Consider the following 23,367-nt stretch of genomic DNA (forward strand, 5'->3'; position numbering starts at 1 on the left):
AATCCTTTCTCCAATATTTTACTGAACTCTTGAAAATCATTGCTCTTAGCAAACCCACTTATATCAAAAGCAATTACTAATTGTAACGATAGTTCAGAAATTAAAACTAGCTGGCGTATCATGGTCAGTTTCAAACACTATTCGACTAACACGTCCAACCAGCAGTTACCGGTTGATATAAGAAGGATTACTTACGAAGTTCATTGTTCGTTTTCAATAATTGTTGAATAGGACTATTGTTGAAGTAAAACGTTACATAAATTTTAACGACTGGTTACATAGTTGAAAATCGGTTCTTTATCACGGTCTGCTAACATTTAGTACGTAAAGACGCTGCTGTTGTGTTTACGCTGGAGTAATAAAACATAGATATGCACTTGAAATTGTAATAATTAACTAAAAATACTCAATAAACAAACAAATTAACTACAAAATTAGTAAGTATATTAACATTAAGTAGTTTATTTTAGTCCAATGCCACTAAGCAAAATACAGTCCTTGTAACATGCCTTGATAAGCCTATGTTACATGAAAAGAAACTGATAAATTCGTAACCTTATGGTCTTCAGGATTAAATGCCTTATTGATGTGTTCTTGCACAACCTCTTGCCGCCCCATTGGTCTTTGCATTGGTAATGGATTGTGTGCCTTAATCTCTTTTATTTTCTGAGCAAAATCTGATATCAAAGCCATATTAACCAGGGTATTATCAGCCTGTTCATTTACTTTTTGAACTGATTGCTGTAATTTCCGACGCTTCTCTTTGATGGCCTGTTTATCATAGTCCCTCGCAACTTTTTCACTATTGTCTTCCATCAATTCGCGTATATCAGTTCTATGTAATTTTCTACTTGCTTTTATGTCGCCATGTCCATCTATGAACGATAAAATTGGCCTAATAGATGGTCTATCCCTACTCATAGATCTTCTACTCATATGAAGTCTATGTCGACTGAGTTTTCTAAGTTTTTTTCGTCTACCATGCCTCAGATGCTTTCTTGTACGTCTGTAGCTGCCGCTGCCTGAATCTCCTGAGCTACAGGACCCGCTGCCTGAAGAATCACTCTTCTTCTCACTGGAGGCGGATTTCTCTTCTTTTCCGTCTTTTTCTGAAGATGACATTGTGGGTGGGTAACGAGGTACTAGCATTATGGGAGGGGGTACCATCACAGACATCGGTATCTTCAGGGGGATAGCCATGTGATGTTGATGATTGTGAGCTAGGCCTGCGTGTCCCTGTATCGCTGGCGTCGACGAACTTTCTTCCTTATCACTGTCAAAGTCAGGAATAGCAACAGGCATCACTGCTACTTGTATTTGTGGCCCTGCTGGCACTGCGTACATGGGAGGTGGCGGCGGTGGAGCGAACATCGGCATAGGCATAGCAAACTGCACATCCACTGAACGAATGATACTCAACAATAAACTTATGACCACACACTTGTTCGTTTTAATCTGAACTCTAATATGCACTCCTTCCATGATCTAAATCCACTGTAAAACATTATATTTAAGCCATGGACAATGTTGCATAACAATAGTAACAAATGGCATGTACTAAAAAGTGTAGAAGGCAGTTATTTTTGTAAGCATAAGTACGTTTATGCCGGAATATAAAGTTAAGTCGTAAAACTATGTTCACTGATGTGTATCGATCCGTTTGGAAAATACTTTGCAATACTAGCACATGAAATAACATAAGGAAGTAGGTAATTTGTTTACTGTTTTGTTTTTCTACTTCATGTATTTTAGACGGAGACAAAAAGTAGAGACAGTGTTTTGTTTTAAGAAAAGTACGCCATCTTTAGTCCTTCTCATCATAATATATATTTTTTGAATATTTAAGAGAGCGAAATTCTGTGACATTTGACTTTTATCTTTGTAGTTTTCTTCCCTTTATTTATAACGCTATTTAAAGCCTTCTGTCTCTGCCTATACACCTGCCAGCTTTGGACGAAATTCAACCGCAGTACTCACCATACCATAAGGGTGCAATATAATGATGCATATCGCATCCTTATGAGGAAGCCGCGGTTCTGCAGCGCGTCGGGCATGTTTGTCGATGCGCGGGTTCCAGACTTCTTTGCCGTCATCAGATCCAGAGTGGCATCTTATTGGGATGGGCTGAGAAGTTCGAATAACACTATTGTGCAGTGTTTTAATGACTATTTTGACAGCCCGATCTACAGAGCGTGGCGGGAGGTGCACCAGAGTGCGAATCGCAAATGACTGTGATAATTTTTGTCACTTTGTATTAATTTAGTTTTAACTTTACACTTATATTTGTACTATATTTTATATTATTTTAACGATTTAAAATTATGTATTTATTTCTCCAATGTGTGGGTAGCCTTTAACATAACATAACATAACAAATACTTTATTGCACAAACAGGAAAAAACAAAATACAAAACAAAAGAGAAATAGAATTAGTACAATACCCCTAGTGCCTAGTGCTTAGTGCCCTTTTTACCTGAATAAAGAAATTATTATTATGAATGAAGAAATTTAGGTAAACTTTTAATTTACTATCACGTAAGATGACATCTAGTAAGAACTTTGATATAATAAGTAAAGGGGTACCTAGCAAACTGTCAATAACTTTCTTTTCAGTCTCTATTTTTGAAATAGCTATTCAAATAAACTTTACTAGTTCATGAGTGCGAACCTAGTCATCCTTGACTTCTATCTTTATTTACTTAAATTATAGGTTGAGGTCAAACACATTAATGTCAATTTCGATATTCTGTTTATTATGAAAGTAAAAAGAGTATTACATCATTGTTATGCTACTTGGAATGACACTGAGAAGTTGCTGATCTTCTTGTTCTGAGGAGGTTTGAAGATGAGTTGCTTTCTGCCGCCGTGTAACTTTTTCTCAGATTTCTGGTCATCAGAATCTCCCTGTTCGTTCCGTCTTCCGTTGTTAAAGTCTGATATCACTAAAACTTGTCCTTTCTTCTCTTCATCGTCTTCAGTCATAACTCTAACATTTTGTACTCTTTTATGCTGTCTCTGAATTTGTTCTTGGATCAAATCGTTTGAATTGTCACCCATCAACGCAGCTACATCAAAATCATTCAACTGTTTATTGATCTTAACATCCCCATGTTGGTTGACAAATGACAAAACTGGCTTAATAATAGTGTCATCGTTGTCTTTATTACGTCTACGGAATGTAATTGTTCTTCTTCTATTGAATTTGTGGAATCTTCGTCTTTTCGAGTGCTTCCCTGAACGTCGGCGATCCTCACTAGATTCACAGGATGACGAGTCGTCGGAAGAACTCGATTCTTCGGAACAAGATTCGTACCGGCGAGGAGGAGGTCGTCTCAACATCGGAGGCACCGGTACTACTACTACAGACGGTGGCGCCATCGGCATCGGCATGGGAAAAGCGGGTCCCGGGACTGGCACCGGAGGGATGGGCGGCAGTGGCCTGGGCACATCGGCCCTGTCCTTGCATCGACATTGCTGGTGACACGGAGAACAGTACGAGAAGAAAGCAGGGGTGCAAGATGGCGTGCAAATACAAGGAGGGCAAGGAGGACAGCCCGGGAGCCCCGGTCGGCCGCAAAACGAAGGAGGAGCGGCTGGCACCGCAATCTGCATTGGCATTTGAACGGGCACAGGGTACGCAACGGCAATGTTGTCGTTTCTCGGTGGCGGCGGCGGAGGCGGTGGCGGCGGAGGCGGTAAGAAAGCCACCTGTATGGGGGGCGGTGGCAGGGCGAACATCGGCGGCGGCGGAGGCGGCGGAGGCACCGGCTGAGCCACCGCGTACATCTGAGGGGGCGGTGGCGGCGGGGGTGGCGGAGGCCCATACATAGGCATGGGCATCGCAAACTGCACATTCACCGGATGGATAATGATCATTACGAAACCAATGACCACATATTTACTTCTCGTTTCCTGTAATTTGAATGACAGAAAATGTTATAATACCCCAAAATAGATTTTTCAGAATTTCATGTATAGCAATACTCACTTTCACGACTCGCCGACGCATGTTTGAGCTAATCGCACTGTTTTCGTGATCCAAAACTGCTTTTATGCATTTTATGGGGGCAAGTTAGATTGTTAAGTAACACTACATATTGTAGGATAAGGTGAACAAAAGAAAATTTGAAATACAGCTGCTAGTGACGTAACTGCTATTCGGATTCTGTAACTTTATTGCAAATTAATATTCATAGCGTAACATTTGCCTTGAAATTTAAATGCGTTTCAATCAAACGCTTTCGAAATGGTAAGTATAAGTAAGTAATAATAATGTATCCTGTTACAAATTACTTACATGCATGACACATAAATAATAAATAATTTGTACGCGTATGTATGTCTATCTATATAATATTATATGAATATCTGTCTCGTCACGTAGGTCAGCTAGAAGAAATCTCTTTGTTTAGAGATAAACTTACCTGTACAGTCATGAGCAATATAATGTAGGACTCTGTCTACATACAGATAACTTTAAGATTCTGTCGCACTAACATATTTGACATTTAGTGAGACATACAGTTCAATTTGTCAAAATAGTTAATGTGACATGGTACCAAAGTGTATACATATTAATGCTCGTGACCGTACTATATGTTTTCTTTGTATGTTCTTTGTGTCTGTTTTATTGTGTACAAATAAATAAACAAATACATACATACCTACATAAACTCACGCCCGTAATCCCTAATGGGGTGGGCAGGTTGCCGTTCTATACGTTATTTTATGCCCATAAGCCGTTGCAAATAAACTTTATTTTGTCCTCCAAAATTGACTTTTATACCTAAATAGGAAGTACGTAGATAAAAATCAAAATCAATTGCACGAAGCAAAAACATCAGTTTCTATATTGGGAAATCATTCGTTCGTTCGTTTTGTGCATATTTCGGCCGCATTGGCTATGATCCCTCGGCTTCTCTTTATGGTACTGATAGCAACGATGCTTAGTATAATAATTAAGTATGCAAAAGTCGACTTTAAATTGAAATCTGTCTACCTTACAATCTTTATTTATTTATTTAAGTACTAGCTTTTGCCCGCAACTTCGTCCGCGTGGCGTGTTATAAAAGACAGATCTTTGTGTGTGTGGGAGTGCATGTCAAATTTCAAGCATCTAACTTATGCAGTTTAGATTTTTTCATACAACATTTTTTTCCCGCTAACTCCCATTTTTCAAAATACTTACAGCCACAACTAAACTTTATATTTACTAAGGTATGCATGCATGCTAGATTGATAACATCTACTCTATCTTACGCGGTTTAGATTTTTCCATACAAATGTTTTTTTCCGCTAACTCCCGTTCCCGTGGGAATTTTGCAATATCCTGTTGCAACTAAGCTTTAAGTTTACTAAGGTAGGTACCTGCATGCCGAATTTCAAGTGTCTAACTTAAGCGGTTTAGATTTTTCATACAAAAGGATTTTCCCGCTAATTCCCGTTCCCGTGGGAATTTCGGGAATTCCTTTCTTAGTGCACCTCTACGGTACCTAAGCTACGTCCCTTACAAATTTCAAGTGTCCTCATTCATGTCCGTGAATTTAAATTTGAAAAATCATGCAAAAATTATAAAACAGACAATTTTATTTATTCTGGCGCCTTTTGTTAAAAAATTTGAACGTGATGGACGTATTTGAATATCCATCTTAAGACTTTCTAGTATATTTTTATATGTATAACTTGCTTCATTCTAGTATACTTACTTATGTCTTATACTCTATGGAATTAAGATTATCCGTGCTTCGGAAGGCACGTTAAGCCGCTGCTGGTTCGGTTACTATTTACTTACTGATGTAAGTAGTCGTTACATGAGGCATGTCAGGGGCCTTTGGCGGCTCAATAGTAACCCTGTCAGGGTTGATAAGGTTGGTCAACCACCTCACAACCCACACGATAGAAGAGAGAGAGAGAGAGAGAGAGAGAGAGAGAGAGAGAGTATGCAGGAGTGGCTGCAAATTGTTTTATTCTCGTAAGCCCTGGGGTCCTCTGAGAAGGACCAAATAATTGTAGTCTTAAAAGCCGAAGGTTTTGAAATAGTTCGTTCGAATAATCAACGAAGGTACTTCTAAAAGTACCAAAACTTTGCCGGTCAATTTAATTCAAACCTTTGCGCCGATTGAGAAAAAAAGTATTTTGTCTATGAACTAGTTCATTCAATTTCGTGAATAGGTGGCTTTAATAAAAAAGAAATATGTATCACTTGTCGTAATTTGTAATTTTATTGGTAAAGATGGTGCGCACACGGCTACGAGGTAAAAAAAATCAAATTAATAGTCGAATTTCGTAGTTTTTCATATACATTATTTTCAGAAATCGCAGGTAAGATAATAATCAACAACATGACATAGTTATTTTATCAATTTCGTATCGTTATCGGTAGCAATATATATAAAAGCAAACTTTTTTAGTCCTTTGCAAGGGACTTCATGTGTCATGTCCGGATATTTTTCGAATACTTTTTTAAATTGTTATATGTGATTAAATTATACCGATATAGACTGACTTGCTTACGTGATCTTATGATTATGAAATATAAAAAACTACCGTCTTCATTTTATTTCCTTTTTCCTTCTAATGATGATCTAAACTGACACCATGAATTAATTTCTTTCCTAATAATAAAAACCTAATGTACTTCCAGAGGGACTAATCACAAACTACATCATAAAAACTAAAACTCGTTACTTATTTAATATTTAAATATGTAAGTATATACACATATTTATGACGTACAAATAGGTATGTATTTTAATGAAAAAATACATAACCCTTTATAATAATAATATTTTTCCGATTTTACTTAAACTGGGAGTCCTTCTGGAAGAACTAAAAAAAAAACGTATTTTTTTCAAAAATGTCTTCTATTCATCCTTACATAGGTCTCCACTTAATTTGAACCCGATCGGATAACTCTAACACTTTAAAATTCGTACTTGAAGTGCTCAGCGTTTACGACTACAAAAATTTGGTCCTTTTCAAGGTACCACCGTCGATTATTACTTCGAAATCGTAATTATGCTTCGGCGTTACGAGGTTAAGACGACCTCTCTTTGGTTATTTTATGTAGCTTATAGTTATTACGTGTAATAAACGACCAAAATAAAAATAAAAAAAGCATTTTTATTAAATAAAGTACAAAGGTATAAATATTATGAAAGTAGATTTTTTTTTACGGATCTTGAGCAGCTACTACCCTAACTTGCCTTCTTTGTTCCTTGAGTATGTCTCTCAACTTACTGCGATGTCTTCTCGTCGAACTTCTTTCTGTCGTAGTCATTTCTTGGTATCTTTTCTCTTTAGGCTGTTCTATGTCTTTTTGCATCCTCCTCGTTCCTTGCTGCAGCATTTCCACCCTCGGGGCCTCAGGCTCGTCCACGTTATTCATAACCTCACCCTCACCATTACCATCACCTTCACCTTCTTCATCATAAATCTCGTCATCATTCTTATTATTATCATTTAACCAGTCAGTCGCTTCAGACTTAGATATTTCTTTCTCAAATATGACATACCCATCTTTGGTTACATATTGTATTAGCGGCGTCAACAAATCCTTTCTGCCGTGTTTTCTTCTCTTCGAACCTGATCTTCTGCTGCCTGATCGTCTGTAGTTCCGATAGTTTTTCTTTTTTGGCTTCCACCACCCGGATGACGACACACCGCCACCGGATGAATCATCTGATTTATCGGTGCCGCTCATGTCTGTGTCGCAACTTTTATCATCATCACCGTCCGTATCCGAAGGTTTGTTAATTGATGGTCTGTCTGGCTTCTTTTCATCATGAAAAGTTTTATCAGGAGAGTAAAATGGCATTACGATAACTGGCAGCTTATGTGGCTGCTGCGGTTGAGATATAATGGGCGGGAAAATTGGCGCAGGAAATCCTGGAGGCATAGGGTAAGGAAGCGGCGGAGGAACTTTATCTGGTGATGGACTTTGGTAAAACGGTGGAGGGTACGGCGTAGGCATGTTGGGTAGCTTTGGCATTCCAGGAAAATTTTGTATATTTTGTAAAGATCTCAAAGGACTATTAACTGGCATGCGGCAGTGCATGGGCAGGGTCTGGGGAAAGTATTGAATGTTGGTGGGACACAGGGGTAGTTCCGGTTCTCCATCCTTTGCTGAAGCCGTTGTGGCTATGACTAGAAAGGCCAAAAGTGGTAGAGCGCTGCACATTGTTACCTGAAAATATTTTTGTATTATTAACTTATATTCATTTTATTCTAAATTCAATGTAACCCTGACATCAGGTTGATGAGGTTGAACATAGGTCTCACAACCAACACAAGGAAATTGTAATTAAAATTTGTCCAATTATAAACTTACAGGATTCATTCCATTGAACTGTTATCGTCGAATTCAGGGTGCAGAATGCAAGTGCCGTAAGGTTTTGGTCATATTTTATAAAACCGAGAAAACCAGGTGTGACCCACAAAACAATACCAGCGGTATAATTGGGTACTTACCTACTGATTACGTTTAACGCTAATCTTTATGTAATTTCTCACATACAATGCTTTTGGTGTTTAGGTAATCTCCGATTATGTGATAAGTAACAAGCTATGTATAAATATAGATTTTAGATATTTTTTCCAGCATGATTAAACAGAGTCTATATATAAACTGCATCTGGATTATTAATAGATTTATTTCAGAAAGTGTAAGGGAAATTTTACAGCTAGTTATGTCACAAAGAAAACATTACGCAAATCTGAAAACCCATTGTGCGGTAATTCCTTGAAGAAGTATTTAAGAGTAGAATTCTCTGCAACTGAACTAAAGCCTGCAGTTTAAATCTACGATGTGGTCGATTTGACTTACGAATCAAGGTACTTATTATTTGTTAAGAATTTATAGGTTCAAGCTTAATAAGCTTTCAAATTAAGTATTACTACTTTTTCAATTAACAATAAAATTGTTTATATTCATTTATTCATTGCAAAGTCACAAGCAAATGAAGATGATGATGACGTTTATATTTCAGATGAAGATGTTCATCATAGTGCAATTGGTGCTGCTTTTGAAAGTAGTTGAAAATGTGGAATCCCAGTTTATGCAACAGATGCCCTCGATGCCTTCAATGCCGTACCCGCAAATGCCCCAGATGCCGCAAATGCCACACATGCCGATGAGCATGGGTCCCATGCAGATGGGCCATCCGATGGGCATGCCCTCGCCCATGCAAATGGGCCCGATTTCAATGATGCAACAACCGAAAATGCCAGTAGTCGTGATGCCGTTCCGTAATAAAGAGAAGAGCAGCAATCGGAAGAAATATAAGTCAAAAAGGAAGAAGCATAGGCCCAAGAAGTACCTATCTTTGAGCAGCGACAGCGAAAGTGGATCATCTTCTGGTAGCGAAGCCGAGTTCCGCAGTAGCAAGAAGAAGCGAGGGTCTAAACACAGCGCGAGGTCCAGAGGATCACACAAGCGGCATCAGGTTCTGACTCCGGTTATTTCGTATGTGACTAAAGAAGGTTATGTGGTCTATCAGAAGAAAATAAAAAAAGACAAAGCGAAGGACTGGTTGGAAATAGGGAAGACGACTCCAACTAAACAGGATGCCAGTGGGGAGACAGGAGAGACCAGCGAAGACGCCGATGAAGCCATGCGCAAGATGCTGAAGAAGAAATTGAAGAAAGTTAAGAAGAAGCATAAGTTGTAAAGAAAGGACATAAATCATATTTTTTGTACGATTTACGGTGTACTTTTTTAAAACAGCATTACATTACATATTTTTTTAACAGTGAATGTTGTATTTTATTCCAATGTCTTAATATTAATGATACCGAATCTATTAGGTACCTTTCTATTGCATTTTGTTTGTAACTTTATCATGTCGTATCGTGTCTGGTGGAATTACTAATTTACCGCTGAAGGAAATATTATACCACAAAAATACAAGATTTCACAGACTCGTGTTTTAAAGTAAGTGCATAAGTATCATTATAGAATTGGCAAAAATATTGTTTCTGATACACTTTTGTTCAAGTATAAAACAAGTAGGTAACTTAGTACTTACCATTATGTTATATAAGTGAAAAAGTCGACAAACCACTATAAAAGAACATAATTATTGTTAGGCACATTCAGTCTTAGTTGAATTTCAACACAATAAGGTAGTGTACCTACTTATCTGAACAATTTACCTTACCAAACCCCGCTAAAGGCACTTAAAGTACTTGGTAAATAGTAGCTGGGCCTAAAAGTTAGGTATACCATCTAGAACTGGAAATCATATGATTCGGCTTGTAATGTCCTAACCTACCTGCACTCTCAGACCTGTTGTCATAAATTTTGTACCGGGGGTGAGAGCACTCAGTCACGTCCAAAAAAAAGCCTCAGGCCAGTCTGTCACTGTAATTTATGATCACTATAAATTAAGACTATGTCTCGATGAATCGAATACAGTACTACCAGATTCTACCAGAAAGACAAAACTTTACCTTATTATAGTTGGATACTGATGTATGACTGCAAGATATTGTTATACACAATAGCTAACTATCTACTATTGTTTGTCTAAAGGTATAGCGGGACATGGCTGGAACCTGTAGTTATAGATCCTTTGCTCTACAATAAATAAATATAATATAATTTCAGATGTGGAAACAGGTGCTGCTCCTCGCGCTCCTATCAATGACGCTGACATCAGCTGCCCACCCCCGACGCTATCAACTCAAATGCAACCCTTGCGAGCCCGTCAAGAAACAATCCCCATACTACTGGCCCTGGTTACCCGGCCTCCGATTAGACCCTCCCAACTACGTCTGGCCTATGTTTTTTAGTGGATAATCTAACAAAAAGTTAAGTTGTAATGATATTCGTTACGTAAGTTAAATGTAAAAAAGAAAAAAATACCGTCGCAAATATACTTACAGTTTTTTTAAACGTATTTATCTTCGGTTTTATAAAATTTCATACAAAAATATAAAATATGTAAACTTTTATGAAACATTTTATTTATTCCCGCCATCGGTCATACTCATTCGAAAAATCACATTCATTCGTTCTGTTCGGATACACTTATACATAATTATGACTGCATTTTAAAACTAAAGAGTTTGCAATGATATAGGTAATATGTCTAAGCTTATTGTGTTTCATTTAAACAGCATTTGAGAGCTGTATTCTTAATCATTTTATATAATAATATGCTATTTATTAAAAAAATACTTAAGTAAAAAAAAATATATTATTATTGTTATTGCTTTTATTTTACAAACTTAATTACAACAGCAACACTGTTACGTCAAATTCCAATCGTTCAATTCGTCCACCAATCGTTCATTTCATTCGTTCAATTCATTTTCTTTCGCCGCACGGATCGGGGGGATTGTAATGAATTTTAAAATTAAAAGAAAAATAATTATGCGTTGATTCCATGGGCATTTCAATCTGAGTAATAAAATTGTGATAATTTGAACAATGTGTTGTGAACTAAATATGTACAAATCAGTGTAGTGTGTGCTACGTATGTGTTTTTTATGTCTGACAGGTGCTTATCAAAACATGGTTTAACAAACCGGATATTTGTGTAATAATTTATTGGCGAAGGATTATGGATTCGGACCAGGAGTGGAAGAAGTCGGTGGGCTTCCCCATAAACTTCAGCCCGGACACCACAGACGATGATTAGTAAGTTTTTTAATATTTTTAAAGTCATTAAGTGTGTGCGTGTTCTTGTTAATCGCCACCTTAAAGGGCAGAGGTGAACAGCTAGACTACTTCTTTGATGATATGGCTGAGCCGTGAAATTATATTGTTTAGGAAAGTTCAATTAGTTTCTGATTAGGTTATAAAATCATAACATAATACTACCAGTTGTTACAGTTGAAGCTCATTAATTATATTATATTTTATAATAATTAGAAATTACTGAAGCATATTCATTTACTAATCTAATTCATTTATATCTTAGCTTAAATGAGGAAAATTCATATGAACCAGGTACTAGTGTAATTTTTTATATCTATGGTAAATCTTGCTTGACTGTATTCTTGAAATAGGCATAATAATAATAATTTCATAATTTGTCAGAATGAAAAATATAATGAAAACAAATATAGAGCCATGCATTTCAACTCATTATCATTAGGTATTTTAATGAATTGAATTATCTGCTAGCCTAATATCTTTAGTAATTTATTCAGTTAATCTGAAATTAAATTAACCAATTAACATTTTTCTGCCATGATTAACACTTATTTATCAAACACTATTGTGTTTTTCTTCCATTGCATTTTAAGACAGTAGTTAAACAAAAACTTTACAAAAAAGGTTATTATAAAGTTAGTGATTATTTAGAAGATATGAATGCATGGGATTAACTGTCTGAGAACTGATATTAGGCAGCTAAATTACTCAATTGTATACCAATATTTTATGTTTATTTTTTTAAAGAACGTCTAGGGCCCTGTGCCGAGGTTTTTTTTGCAACTTCTTTTCCCCGGCTATACAGGTTGTGAGAAGCTGCAGTAGTTTTAGGCGGATGAGACGTTTGTTATGTAAAATTGACAATTCAAAGTGTAACTATGTTACCTACTGAATAAAGATATTTTTGAATTTGAATTGATATTTTGACCTTACCATTGTGAGGAAACCCACATTCCTGAGAAATGCATTTTTGGAGGTATGTGACCTAACCTGTATTTGGATGGTTTTCCCTTCGCATGTTGGAAGGTCAGACAGGCAGTCGCTTGTGTTAAAAATCAGACCTGTCAAATCTTCAGGTTAAGTAAGCAGACAATGGGAAAAAACGGGATAATGCTAGGGAGATAATGATGATATCTTGACCTTACAAATACAATCAATCAGCTAGTATCCCTATTGACACAATATAATCTTTAGTAGTATTAATAAACTTTTCGCACCTTTAAAACTGGCAACCAACCCTCTTTGGAGTAGCATGCTTGATATCCTTTCTGGTTGGGAGGAGGTCTGTGCCCAGAAATTTATGTATTTTTATGCAAGCAAAGGCCATCTATCAAAGTTGTATATTGCATAACAAATTCAACTTGATATTAACTCAGAATCATCCACCTTAGTATTCGTTACAATGTCACTAACACCATGTATATGTACCACTTCAGAAAATGTCCAGGAAATGCTCAATCTATGGTACAAGCCCTCCATTGCAATGTTGATTAGCAAATCAGATTGCAAACGGTACAAGTGGTGGTGAGTGGTGGTATCAACCGTTATCAGCTGTTAAACAGTATCATTGTCATCAAACCATAACGATGAGCATTATCATATAGTAAACATTGTGATTGTGCTACAGACATTGTGATGTTTTACATATAAGAATTGTGGTTTTTGTGGATTTTTATTGGTGTAATTTTAACCTGAAAAAAGTTGTGAAATCTTCTCGTTTATCTTTTTGTTGCTACGAAAAGTTACTGTGAGTATTGCTTTTAATATACAATATGGTCGAACAGAAAGCTTGGTGAGGTATGGGTACTCAGTTCATCTTGCGATGGATGTACTGCTATTCCAATTGGAATATAGTTGTGTGTGCGTTTCATATCAGAAACAGAAACGGAATCATCTTACTTTTTCATACAATCAGGTGATACAAACCTGCGAAATCCTTACTAAACAAAGGACAGTCTCACATAGTGTTTCGATAATGCCTCCATTGGGAATCGAACCCGGATCTCCAGATCGTGAGCCTAACGCTCTAACCACTACACCAAGTAGGGAGTTGTGAGCTTATATTTTATTTTAAAAACCATAATCAAGGCTCACCATCAATCATTCAGAGGGGGTACATATGAACATACTATATCGATTCTGACGATATAATTATCTCGTTTTGTCGATTGGTGCTAATAAGTGAACCTAAATAAGTCATGTCGTTCTGTCAAAATACAAAATGCGTGGCACGCATTTTAGAGAAAAAGTACAACTTATCGATTTCGCCAAATTTATTGTATCGATCGATAATTTTATCCACGTTGCGTATGTTAGCCCTGCAGTACGTACTAATAATAAAAAAATACATCAAATTTGTTATCAAAAGCATTCTCACATGACATATATTACTGTACACTTCTGCCTAACCCTATTGGGATACAGGCGTGATGCCATGTGTTATGTTATTGTTCTCCCATGACAATGGCGCACATATCGTGGCTAACTGCAGCTTCGCTCGGGTGCAATGCTGAGGAAAAAATGAAATTATTTACGACATTATATTAAACACCTCAAAAATAACAGTATTTCTCCACTATTTAATGTATGTTATAATATAAACCTTCCTCTTGAATCACTCTATCTATTAAAAAAAACCGCATCAAAATCCGTTGCGTATTTTTAAAGATTTAAGCGTACATAGAGATATAGGTATAAAAAAGCCACTTTGTTTTATACTATGTAGTGATAACAAAAAGCGCAAATCAGATTCGCTAAAAATATCAGATACCTCAGTTAGCGGCGTCAGCGACAATATAAGCTAACATGTTGCATGGTTTCCCTACAGATTGGTTCTTGTTTCATTGTAATTTAGTAGGGCTTCAATACTTTCTTCTGAGAAGTATACTCAAGGAAAATAAGCTGTTTACAATTACAATTTCTATGAACACGTGGTCGCAATGGACCTGACAGAGGGCAGCAGTAACTGTTAGTACTATTCACAGGCGGAGGACAGGAGTCCTAGTATGGCTTTGTAATAAATAGACTACTCTGGGCGCCATCCCACTCGCGTCAGACAGAGTACTGCGGGGCGGAAGGCAAGAGGGAAATCACTGCCCTATTTTTCCCTAAAAAAGTAGCATGGAAAATGCTGCACCGACAAGAGTGTGGCTCTTGAATTGATGATGATGACATGGTCGCAATAAAACATTTATTATTTATACATAACGGCCTCTGTGGTCCAGTGGATGAGCGTTGGGCTCACGATCCCGAGGTCCTGGGTTCGAATCCCGGTGTGGACATATCGCGAAAATCATTTCGTTTGGTTATGACATTACAGGCTGATCACCTGATTGTCCGAAAGTAAGATGATCCGTGCTTCTCAAGGTATGTTATCGCATGTCGGGTACAGGGTTTTGAATGAACTTATTCAAAATTTAAGTGCTTAACTCTTGTCGATCTTTTGCAAGTTCCCTGACCTCCCTGTATGTTGGGTTGTCGGCCATTTTTTTTAAACTTATTCTTTCTTCTATGAAACTTCTTCTTTTTTTTTCTCTTATTCTTTTTTCTTATTCACCAATTACTTTCATTTGACCATTCAATTGAATAAAGATTTCTCCTGGCTGGAATCTCCAAGAACTTCGGTCAAATCCACCGATAAATGGTGACATAATTATATCTTTTTTTAACCCGACAAACGTGATCGGGGCAGTTCCATCCTTATTTAGGGGGAGTTTCCGCAACATCAGTAAGGTCAAATCAAAACAAATCAAATCATTTATTTGCGGTAAATGTGGTACATTGGTTGTTATATATGACTAAATTAAAGTTTCACACATTTAACCAAAACAATATTGGTATGCAAATACAGTGAAATTAATTGTTACATTTTGTGATCAAGAAATTCACTGACACTATAAAAAGGATTCTCGCTCAGTAGCTTAAACAAAGATCGTCTAAACACTCTTACAGGCAGGCCTCTGATACTTTCTGGCAGTTTATTAAAGATTTTTGTACGCATAAACAAACAGTTCATGTGATAGCACGTTGTCGTACCGGGAGGTGTTACTAATCTATTTGGATATCTGGTAAGAAAGGTAGAAATATCACTCCTCTTCCGAAATAATCCCGTATTATTTTTAACAAATATACATATTTCAAAAATATACAATAAACACGGCAATGTCAATAATTTTAGTTTTACAAATAATGGTCTACAGGAATCCATAGGTCCAACCCCACACATTGCTCTCACACACTTTTTTTGTATTATGAACGCACTGTTAACTTCCACCGAGTTCCCCCACAAAACCAGCCCGTATCGTAATGTAAGCGACGTAACCATGATATGCCATTAATGCCGTTTTTTGATGTGACAAGGTGTGCGTCAAGCTAGCGGCCTCAAAAAAAAAATGGGCACGAAAAAATAATTTGACCATACCAAAAAATAGTACTCTTATTGAAAAAAATAGTACCTGTTGTAAAAAAATTAGTACCATCACGGTTCTGGATTTATAGCCATGTTTTATTGCACTTGCTAGCTTGACGGTGAGCGAAATTTGGCGAGAGTTAACGACAAGGTCTTTCGCTTTGATTTAAACGCCAAAAAATAGTATCGAAATAGTACTCACCCCCTGCAAAATACCGAAAGTAGTACTTCAACGGTTCCAAAGTTATAAAGGCAGTTCTTTGATCCCGCTAGCTTGACGTTTTGAAAATACCTATTATCTGGGGAACGCTTGCATACTTCAGTATGTAACTAATGTCAATAAACTCGTATGAAATAGTACTCCCTACCATCATAATTTTGATCCGATTCTCTTTGTAGAAATGTTAAACAATCATCATAACCTATGCCATACATTTGTTGTTGATACAGTCACGTAGACAATTACATAACCTCACAATTTATTCGTAAGTATTGCCATTTTGGAGGTCTACCCTACCATTTCTTTGCACTTCAGTGCTGCTATTACAAAAAATTCCTATTGCATACACCCATATGCACTAATTTTAATAGAAAATGGCTGCATGGGTCTAGTTCTTATCGAAAACAATCTGTGATTTTAATACATCATAATACATTTTTAATCTGCTGTTTTATTTTATAATTTATACCTTCATGTTGAATTTGTTACGGATCGAAGTGTTTGTTAATAAACAATTTGTAGTATTTGTAGAATAACTCAAAGAGTTTCAACAATGATATTACTTTCATCTAACAACCCTGGCACTTCACCAATTTTTACCCAAAAATGGGGAAAAATACTGAAATCTGACAACATTCTTGACCATGTGTAATAATTTTGTTCGCGACTGTAATCGTCTTGATAAATGTATGACATAGGTTATAATGACTTTTTGACATATTTCTACAAAGAGAATCAGGTCCAAATTATGATGGTAGGGAGTACTATTTCATACGAGTTTATTGACATTAGTTACAAACTGAAGTATGCAAGCATTCCCCAGATAATAGGTATTTTCAAAACGTCAAGCTAGCGGGATCAAAGAACTACCTTTATAACTTTGGAACCGTTGAAGTACTACTTTCGGTATTTTGCAGGGGGTGAGTACTATTTCGATACTATTTTTTGGCGTTTAAATCAAAGCGAAAGACCTTGTCGTTAACTCTCGCCAAATTTCGCTCACCGTCAAGCTAGCAAGTGCAATAAAACATGGCTATAAATCCAGAACCGTGATGGTACTATTTTTTTTTACAACAGGTACTATTTTTTTCAATAAGAGTACTATTTTTTGGTATGGTCAAATTATTTTTTCGTGCCCATTTTTTTTTTGAGGCCGCTAGCTTGACGCACACTGTGACAAGTTAGTTAGTCGGTACAGTGCATACGTGAATCTGTTAATGTTTTTACAGACGGCATTAACGTGCTCCCGCCATGTTAAATTCGCGTCGCTTTCATCATGAATATTATTTATTTCATGGATCACTTATAGATATGCACATTATAACATTTTGTAAAGATATAATTAAACAAAGTAATAATGAGGGCTAAAAAGGCCACATCGAAGCAATTCATCTATATAAGGAATATGGCAATACGAAAGTAAGTGCGCAATGCAAACAAATGTCAGATAGCAATATTGAGAGATGATGAATTGGTGCCCCCCTCCCCCCACCCCTATAAATGTGTAAGCCACATTTATCATAATAAAAAACAAAATATTTTAAAAGTATTTTTTTTCCAACACAAAGAGCGAAAAATCTCGCAAAATGCTTAGAAAATTCGATCCAAAAACGAATAAAATAGTTGTGCAAATTGTTCTGTCTGCCAACGTCCGACCTTGGGGCGCGTAAATTTGGCCACACTGACGTGTAATGATAGGTACAATGTATTGTTTGTTTTTGTCGTTGATAAGTCCACGTATTCGCTCCACAGACTCAAGGTCAGGCCATCTTAGATCAGATACTGCCATGGTATAGGAAGACCAGGTATGCTCAATCCTATGATAAGCCGCCATTGATAGCCCTTTGATGACCCTTTGTTACCACTGTGTTACCATTAAATCTGTATCTCCAAAATTCCAAGGATGTAAATTTTATTATTGAAAATTAATGAATTACTGAATAATGTATTTAATTACTATTACTTGTCACATATATCCTCGTAAAGCCGAGGTTTCCAGACACAATAGTAAAACAATGGAGTTTGGATTTTAAAAGGACTGTCGGCGTTACGACTATATAAAGATCATAAAAAATGTGAGTAAATCTTTTACTAAAAGTTCAAAATTTAATTGCAAAGTAAATATGAAAACATTGGAAATAAATAAATTGGTCGTGGGTAATTTAATTTTTACGAAATGGCAACGCAGGGTCGGATGACGTCAGCTGGGCTAACCTTGAAATGTTAGCTGTCACTTTTGAGCGTACCTGGTCTTCTTATACCATGGATACTGCAATCTTTTATTACTTAATGGGTGGCAAATGACCTTTTATGAAGAATTATTCGCTACCTTGTCTTGGGATCCTTCAGAGATACAGCAAAGCAAGACATTCGGTGTCGAGTCATTGACTTATTTTAGCGCATTCCGGTATTTTACCGCTCTAGCCATAGAGGCAGCCAATCAGCTCGCGACACCAAACACTTCAGGGCCCCGATACCGACCCCGCCGGCTTGGTCGACGATTTCCCTCATTCAGCGCTTATCGCTATCGACCCACTAGGGTCGATTAATTCTTTCAAATATTTTTCCTCTCAGACGACGCCCTGAGCCGAGGTTCGCGCCCAACTGGGCACACTCAGGCCTGTTGTCTTAAACGTTGTACCGGGTGAGAGCCTTCAGCGCTCCCCATTTGTCCGGCCAAGTAGTTAATGCCATCTGCGGCAGATCTACAATAAGTCACGTCAAAAAAAAAAGGTATTTTACCAAACTGGATTCTGTTGTCTGCCATCCATCCGTTATGATCTGTGGCTATGCCGTATCATTTATTGTAGGAATTCCCTCGGCGAATGTATTTCCCTCGCGATAGATAGGAAATATTCAAATTATGAGTAATGTTGGTGTGGATTTTGATCTAATCTAAACGCTTCGGTAAGTTATCGGCGTGAGTCACTGGATATAACATACTATTACATACAGATCAGATATTATGTGTCAAGTAGATAAATTGCGTGAACCAGAAAGTCTTTCATTCGACTCGTCATAATTCGTTTATTCGCTTTAAAAACGGTAGGTATAGTTTGCAGGTGGTCAGCATTTAGCATTAGGTCAACATTTTATGATGTGTGATGTGTTACATACATCATAATGTGACCGGAAAAATATCAAACATCTTTATTGTCAGACCGATATCGGTATTCGTAAATATAATGACATTTATGTTACCAACTTAATTAAAGATCGTTTCAATATAATACACGTTAATTATGAAAACTGTCTGACCTTCCCGTTCTATTAATTATGCCTTTTTGGACATGTCTTCCGTTAATTATTAGGACGGCCCCGAGGTCCCATGTCTTAAACACGTCATTTAATTACTATAAAAAGTTGGTCTATCATAAGCTCGGTGAGGTGTGGGTACTAAGTTCATCTTGCAATGGATGATACTCGTTAGGTTATGTTATTACTAGAAAATGTTTATCCCTAGAAAAGTAACAGAAAAATCAGAAACATTCAAATCAATTTACATAAGTAAGTAAGTAAGTAAAATGTTTATTTTTCATAAGAAATACAGAAAATATTGGTACAATAACATACATACATACATAAACTCACGCCCGTTATCCCTAATGGGGTGGGCAGAGCCACAAGTAATCAAAGACAACTTGCAGCCACTGTTGATACGATGTCGTAAGCTGGATATGATGAACCATATGGTGATAAGGGATCAGCCTATCGCCCATAACATTAATCCATCATGTTAGAGGACACAATCCCTCTGTCGGTTTTTACGGCATGCCCGGGAAGACAAGCAGCTGAACGTGTTCTATGTTTTTTATTTGCTCCCAGAACAGCATAGAAGCACAATAAAAACCCCACAAAACCAATTCCTCGGTTTGTCTGTGGGAGTGGAATTCGCTTAATGTTATTATGTTTTAAGATATTTACAGTTAACTTACAGCTAAGAGATCTTTTGCATGAGATGTTTAAATGAATCTTCATTTACTAAATTTATTTATATTGCACTCCTGATACCTACATTGCACAGAAAGAGATCATACAAAAAGATATGACAGCATATAGTGATGTGCCGGATCGTTAAAAATGTATATCCGCGGATACGGATCTGAATACGGATATTTAGTGTAAAGATCCGCGGATACGGATACGGATCTTTATTTTCTTAAAAAAAAAGATTAAAGTTTTAGTTATTTCATTGTTATAAAAGTGATATTTTATCTTGCTTTCATTATAAAGATCTATCTATCTAAATTTTTGCAATATAAAGGTGCCAAATATTTGATTTTAAGAAATAAAAACAATCTGAGTGGAATTTTATAGTTTTTTATTTAATAATTCTACTTAATCACCTGAAAAAGATCCGCGTGAAAAGTAACGGACACGGATACGGATACGGATTTTTCTTTTATCTCGGATATCCGCGGATACGGATACGGATATTCGGAACATCACTACAGCATACAGGTAACTACAGTACAAATTGGCGGGCACGTGACTTTTCTGGTGACCTAAAAGGAAAAAGATCTATCTATTCACGTGTACTCGTTTTCTCTGAATTTTAAACTCAAGTACTTACTTATTTTTTTTTTCTTATTTTGAATCCGTGATAGTTCTGTTGGGAAAATGCGTGACTTAAGTCGTAATATCCCTGGTTCGAACCTCGGGCTCCAAACCAATGGATTCGACTTTTTGAGTTTGATTTCAAGTTTGAATTGTAGACATTGATAATTGATATCACGTGGTTTTCAGGATTTATGTCCGGTTAATGGCAATATCGCCCTGGTATTTTAACATAGCTGGCGAGGAATGGGGTGTACTATACTCCGTCTACCCCTTCGGGGATGCAGGCGTGATGCTGTGCTATTTTAGAACTTGAGCTGTTGGTTACTGTTAAAACGGATAGCACAAATGACAAGATTCAAAATTCTCTAAATTTTAGCACTGTTAGATATTTATATATTTAGGTGAGGTGTTGTGAATGTGAATAAAGCAAGAGAAGTGTATCAGGATCGAAGCAAATGGAATTCTATAGTCTCTGCTTACCCCGGTGGGAAATAGGCGTGAGTTTATGTATGTATGTTGTATGTGAGGTGTTACAAGAGAAGTGTGTCAGGATCGAAGCAAAAGGAATACCATAGTCTCTACTTGCCCCGTTAACGTAACGGCGTCGTGGTCCAGTGGTTAAGCGTTGGGCTCACGATCCGGAGACCCCGGGTTCGAATCCGGGTTGTTTTAATTCGTATGTTTATGTCCTTTGTATATGTCGTTGTGCTGTAAAGTATTATTGATTGATTGATTGATTGAATCCCGGTGGGGACATATCACAAAAATCACTATGTCATCCCTAGTTTGGTTAGAACATTACAGGCTGATCACCTGATTGTCCGAAAGTATGATGATCCGTGCTTCGGAAGGTACGTTTATCCGTTGGTCCCGATTACTACTTACTGATGTAAGTTTGTAGTTGTTACATGAGTCAGGGGCCTGTGGCGGCTCAATAATAACCTTGACACCAGGGTTGATGGGATAATCGAAACGCGGTTTAAGCCTGGATTCGAATGCGACCTCGAAGTGAGAGGCAAGCGTTCTACGAACTGCGCTGCCACGGCTCTCTGATAATAGATTTTTCCATAGATATAAAAAAAATAATGAGTCAATATCTATGTATGACGGTTTCTTGACAAGAAGCGTGTGTCCTACTTTTATATTACGTATTGTTTAATGTCAGCATTCCAAAGGCATGTGCATTAATTGATAATTGATTCCGTCATTGCATCATACAGTTCATTGACATCTAGACATAAGTAGTTCAACCCCATATAGACGTAGACTAACGGTAACGGCTTAACGTGCCTTCCCAATAGAATCGTCGTACTGTTGCGGACAATTGGATGATTCAGTCTGCAATGTCCTATACATTGTTTTAGGTTTACGCGGTTAAAATCATAATTAAAACACATAATAATGGGTTCTTACCGCGTTTAAATCAGCTGTTGCAGTGGCACTTGCAACAGTGTCGAAATATCGGGAATCTCATATCCCTGATTTAAACGCGGTAAGAACCCGTTATGTGTTTTAATTATGCAATGTCCTAGCCAAACAAAGAACAGTCTCACGGAAGTGATTTCCAACAAAATCGAACCTGGAGGTCCTCTCTAATCACCAAACCACGTAAAAGATAACATGCAGTATATTGTGTACTTACATAAATTACAGGTATGTGTAGGTATAGTTTGTTCTGTATAATGTGTGTTTGTTGACAGCTGCCCAGATTCCGCATTATAAAAAAAATGTTTATGTAAATAAAAACCAAGTAATTGTTTTATTACTGGGTATGTGGTATGATTATGTTATATCTGACAGAGGGCAGCAATGACTCTTCTATCGTGTGGATTGTGAGGTGATTACCAACCTCGTCAACCTTGGTGTCTGGGTTATTATTGAGCCGCCAAAGGCCCCTGACATGGCTCATGTAACGACTACTTACTTACATCAGTAAGTAGTAACCGGGAACAACGGCTTAACGTGTCTTGCGAAGCACGGATCATCTTACTTTTTGGACAATCTGGTGATCAGCCTGTAATGCCCTAACCAACTAGGGGCCACAAAGTGATTTTTGTGATATGTCCTGGGATTCGAACCCGGCACCTCCGGATCGTGAGCCCAACGATCAACCACTGGACCACGGAAAAGGTTAGACGGCAGCAGTAGCTGTCAGTACTATTATATACAGAGGTGGAGAACAGGAGTCCTAGTACGGCTTTTAATAGACTGCTCTGGGCGCCATCACACTCGCGTCAGACAGAGTACTACGGGGCGGAAGGCAAGAGAGAAACCACTGCCCTATTTTTCCCTAAAAAGTTGCATGGAAAATGCTGTACCGACAAGAGCGTGGCTCTTAAATTAGTGATGACATTGTATTATGATAACTGATAGCTGCAAGGTCTTGACAGAGGGAATAACCGAGCATGGGTCGTTAACTACGGTATTTAATATTTATTATACCTAATGTGGCTTAATAGTCGGTTTCCTTACGAGGTCATATTTAAATAAAGCACTTGAAACTTGCTAATAAATATTGA

At 37.2% G+C, this 23,367-nt stretch overlaps 5 protein-coding genes across 6 annotated transcripts in view; 2 read left to right on the forward strand and 3 right to left on the reverse strand.

The window, feature by feature from the left end:
* Positions 1–519: 519 nt before the first annotated feature.
* On the reverse strand, positions 520–1,665 carry LOC126370442 (uncharacterized). The gene has a single exon (XM_050015279.1). The coding sequence runs from the start codon at positions 1,480–1,482 to the stop codon at positions 520–522; it is 963 nt and encodes a 320-aa protein (XP_049871236.1). The 5' UTR covers positions 1,483–1,665.
* Positions 1,666–2,785: 1,120 nt separating this feature from the next.
* On the reverse strand, positions 2,786–3,841 carry LOC126370443 (uncharacterized). Its single transcript, XM_050015280.1, has one exon. It carries the CDS (start codon positions 3,839–3,841, stop codon positions 2,786–2,788), a length of 1,056 nt encoding a protein of 351 aa, XP_049871237.1.
* A 3,331-nt stretch (positions 3,842–7,172) lies between these two features.
* On the reverse strand, positions 7,173–8,180 carry LOC126370445 (PHD finger protein 3-like). The gene has a single exon (XM_050015281.1). It carries the CDS (start codon positions 8,178–8,180, stop codon positions 7,173–7,175), a length of 1,008 nt encoding a protein of 335 aa, XP_049871238.1.
* Positions 8,181–8,788: 608 nt separating this feature from the next.
* On the forward strand, positions 8,789–9,669 carry LOC126370446 (uncharacterized). The gene is made up of 2 exons (XM_050015282.1): positions 8,789–8,833; positions 8,989–9,669. The coding sequence occupies exon 2, from the start codon at positions 8,989–8,991 to the stop codon at positions 9,667–9,669; it is 681 nt and encodes a 226-aa protein (XP_049871239.1). The 5' UTR covers positions 8,789–8,833.
* Positions 9,670–11,318: 1,649 nt separating this feature from the next.
* LOC126369926 (mitogen-activated protein kinase kinase kinase 4) overlaps positions 11,319–23,367 on the forward strand; it is a 57,175-nt gene continuing 45,126 nt past the window's right edge. For both annotated transcript variants that reach the window (XM_050014519.1, XM_050014520.1), the window contains exon 1: positions 11,319–11,642. In XM_050014519.1, the coding sequence (XP_049870476.1) occupies positions 11,566–11,642 (77 nt within the window). In that variant the 5' untranslated portion in view covers positions 11,319–11,565. The remainder of the gene's footprint in view (positions 11,643–23,367) is intronic.

Source organism: Pectinophora gossypiella, chromosome 10 (assembly GCF_024362695.1).
Source record: "Pectinophora gossypiella chromosome 10, ilPecGoss1.1, whole genome shotgun sequence".
In the NCBI taxonomy this organism is placed as follows: domain Eukaryota; kingdom Metazoa; phylum Arthropoda; class Insecta; order Lepidoptera; family Gelechiidae; genus Pectinophora; species Pectinophora gossypiella.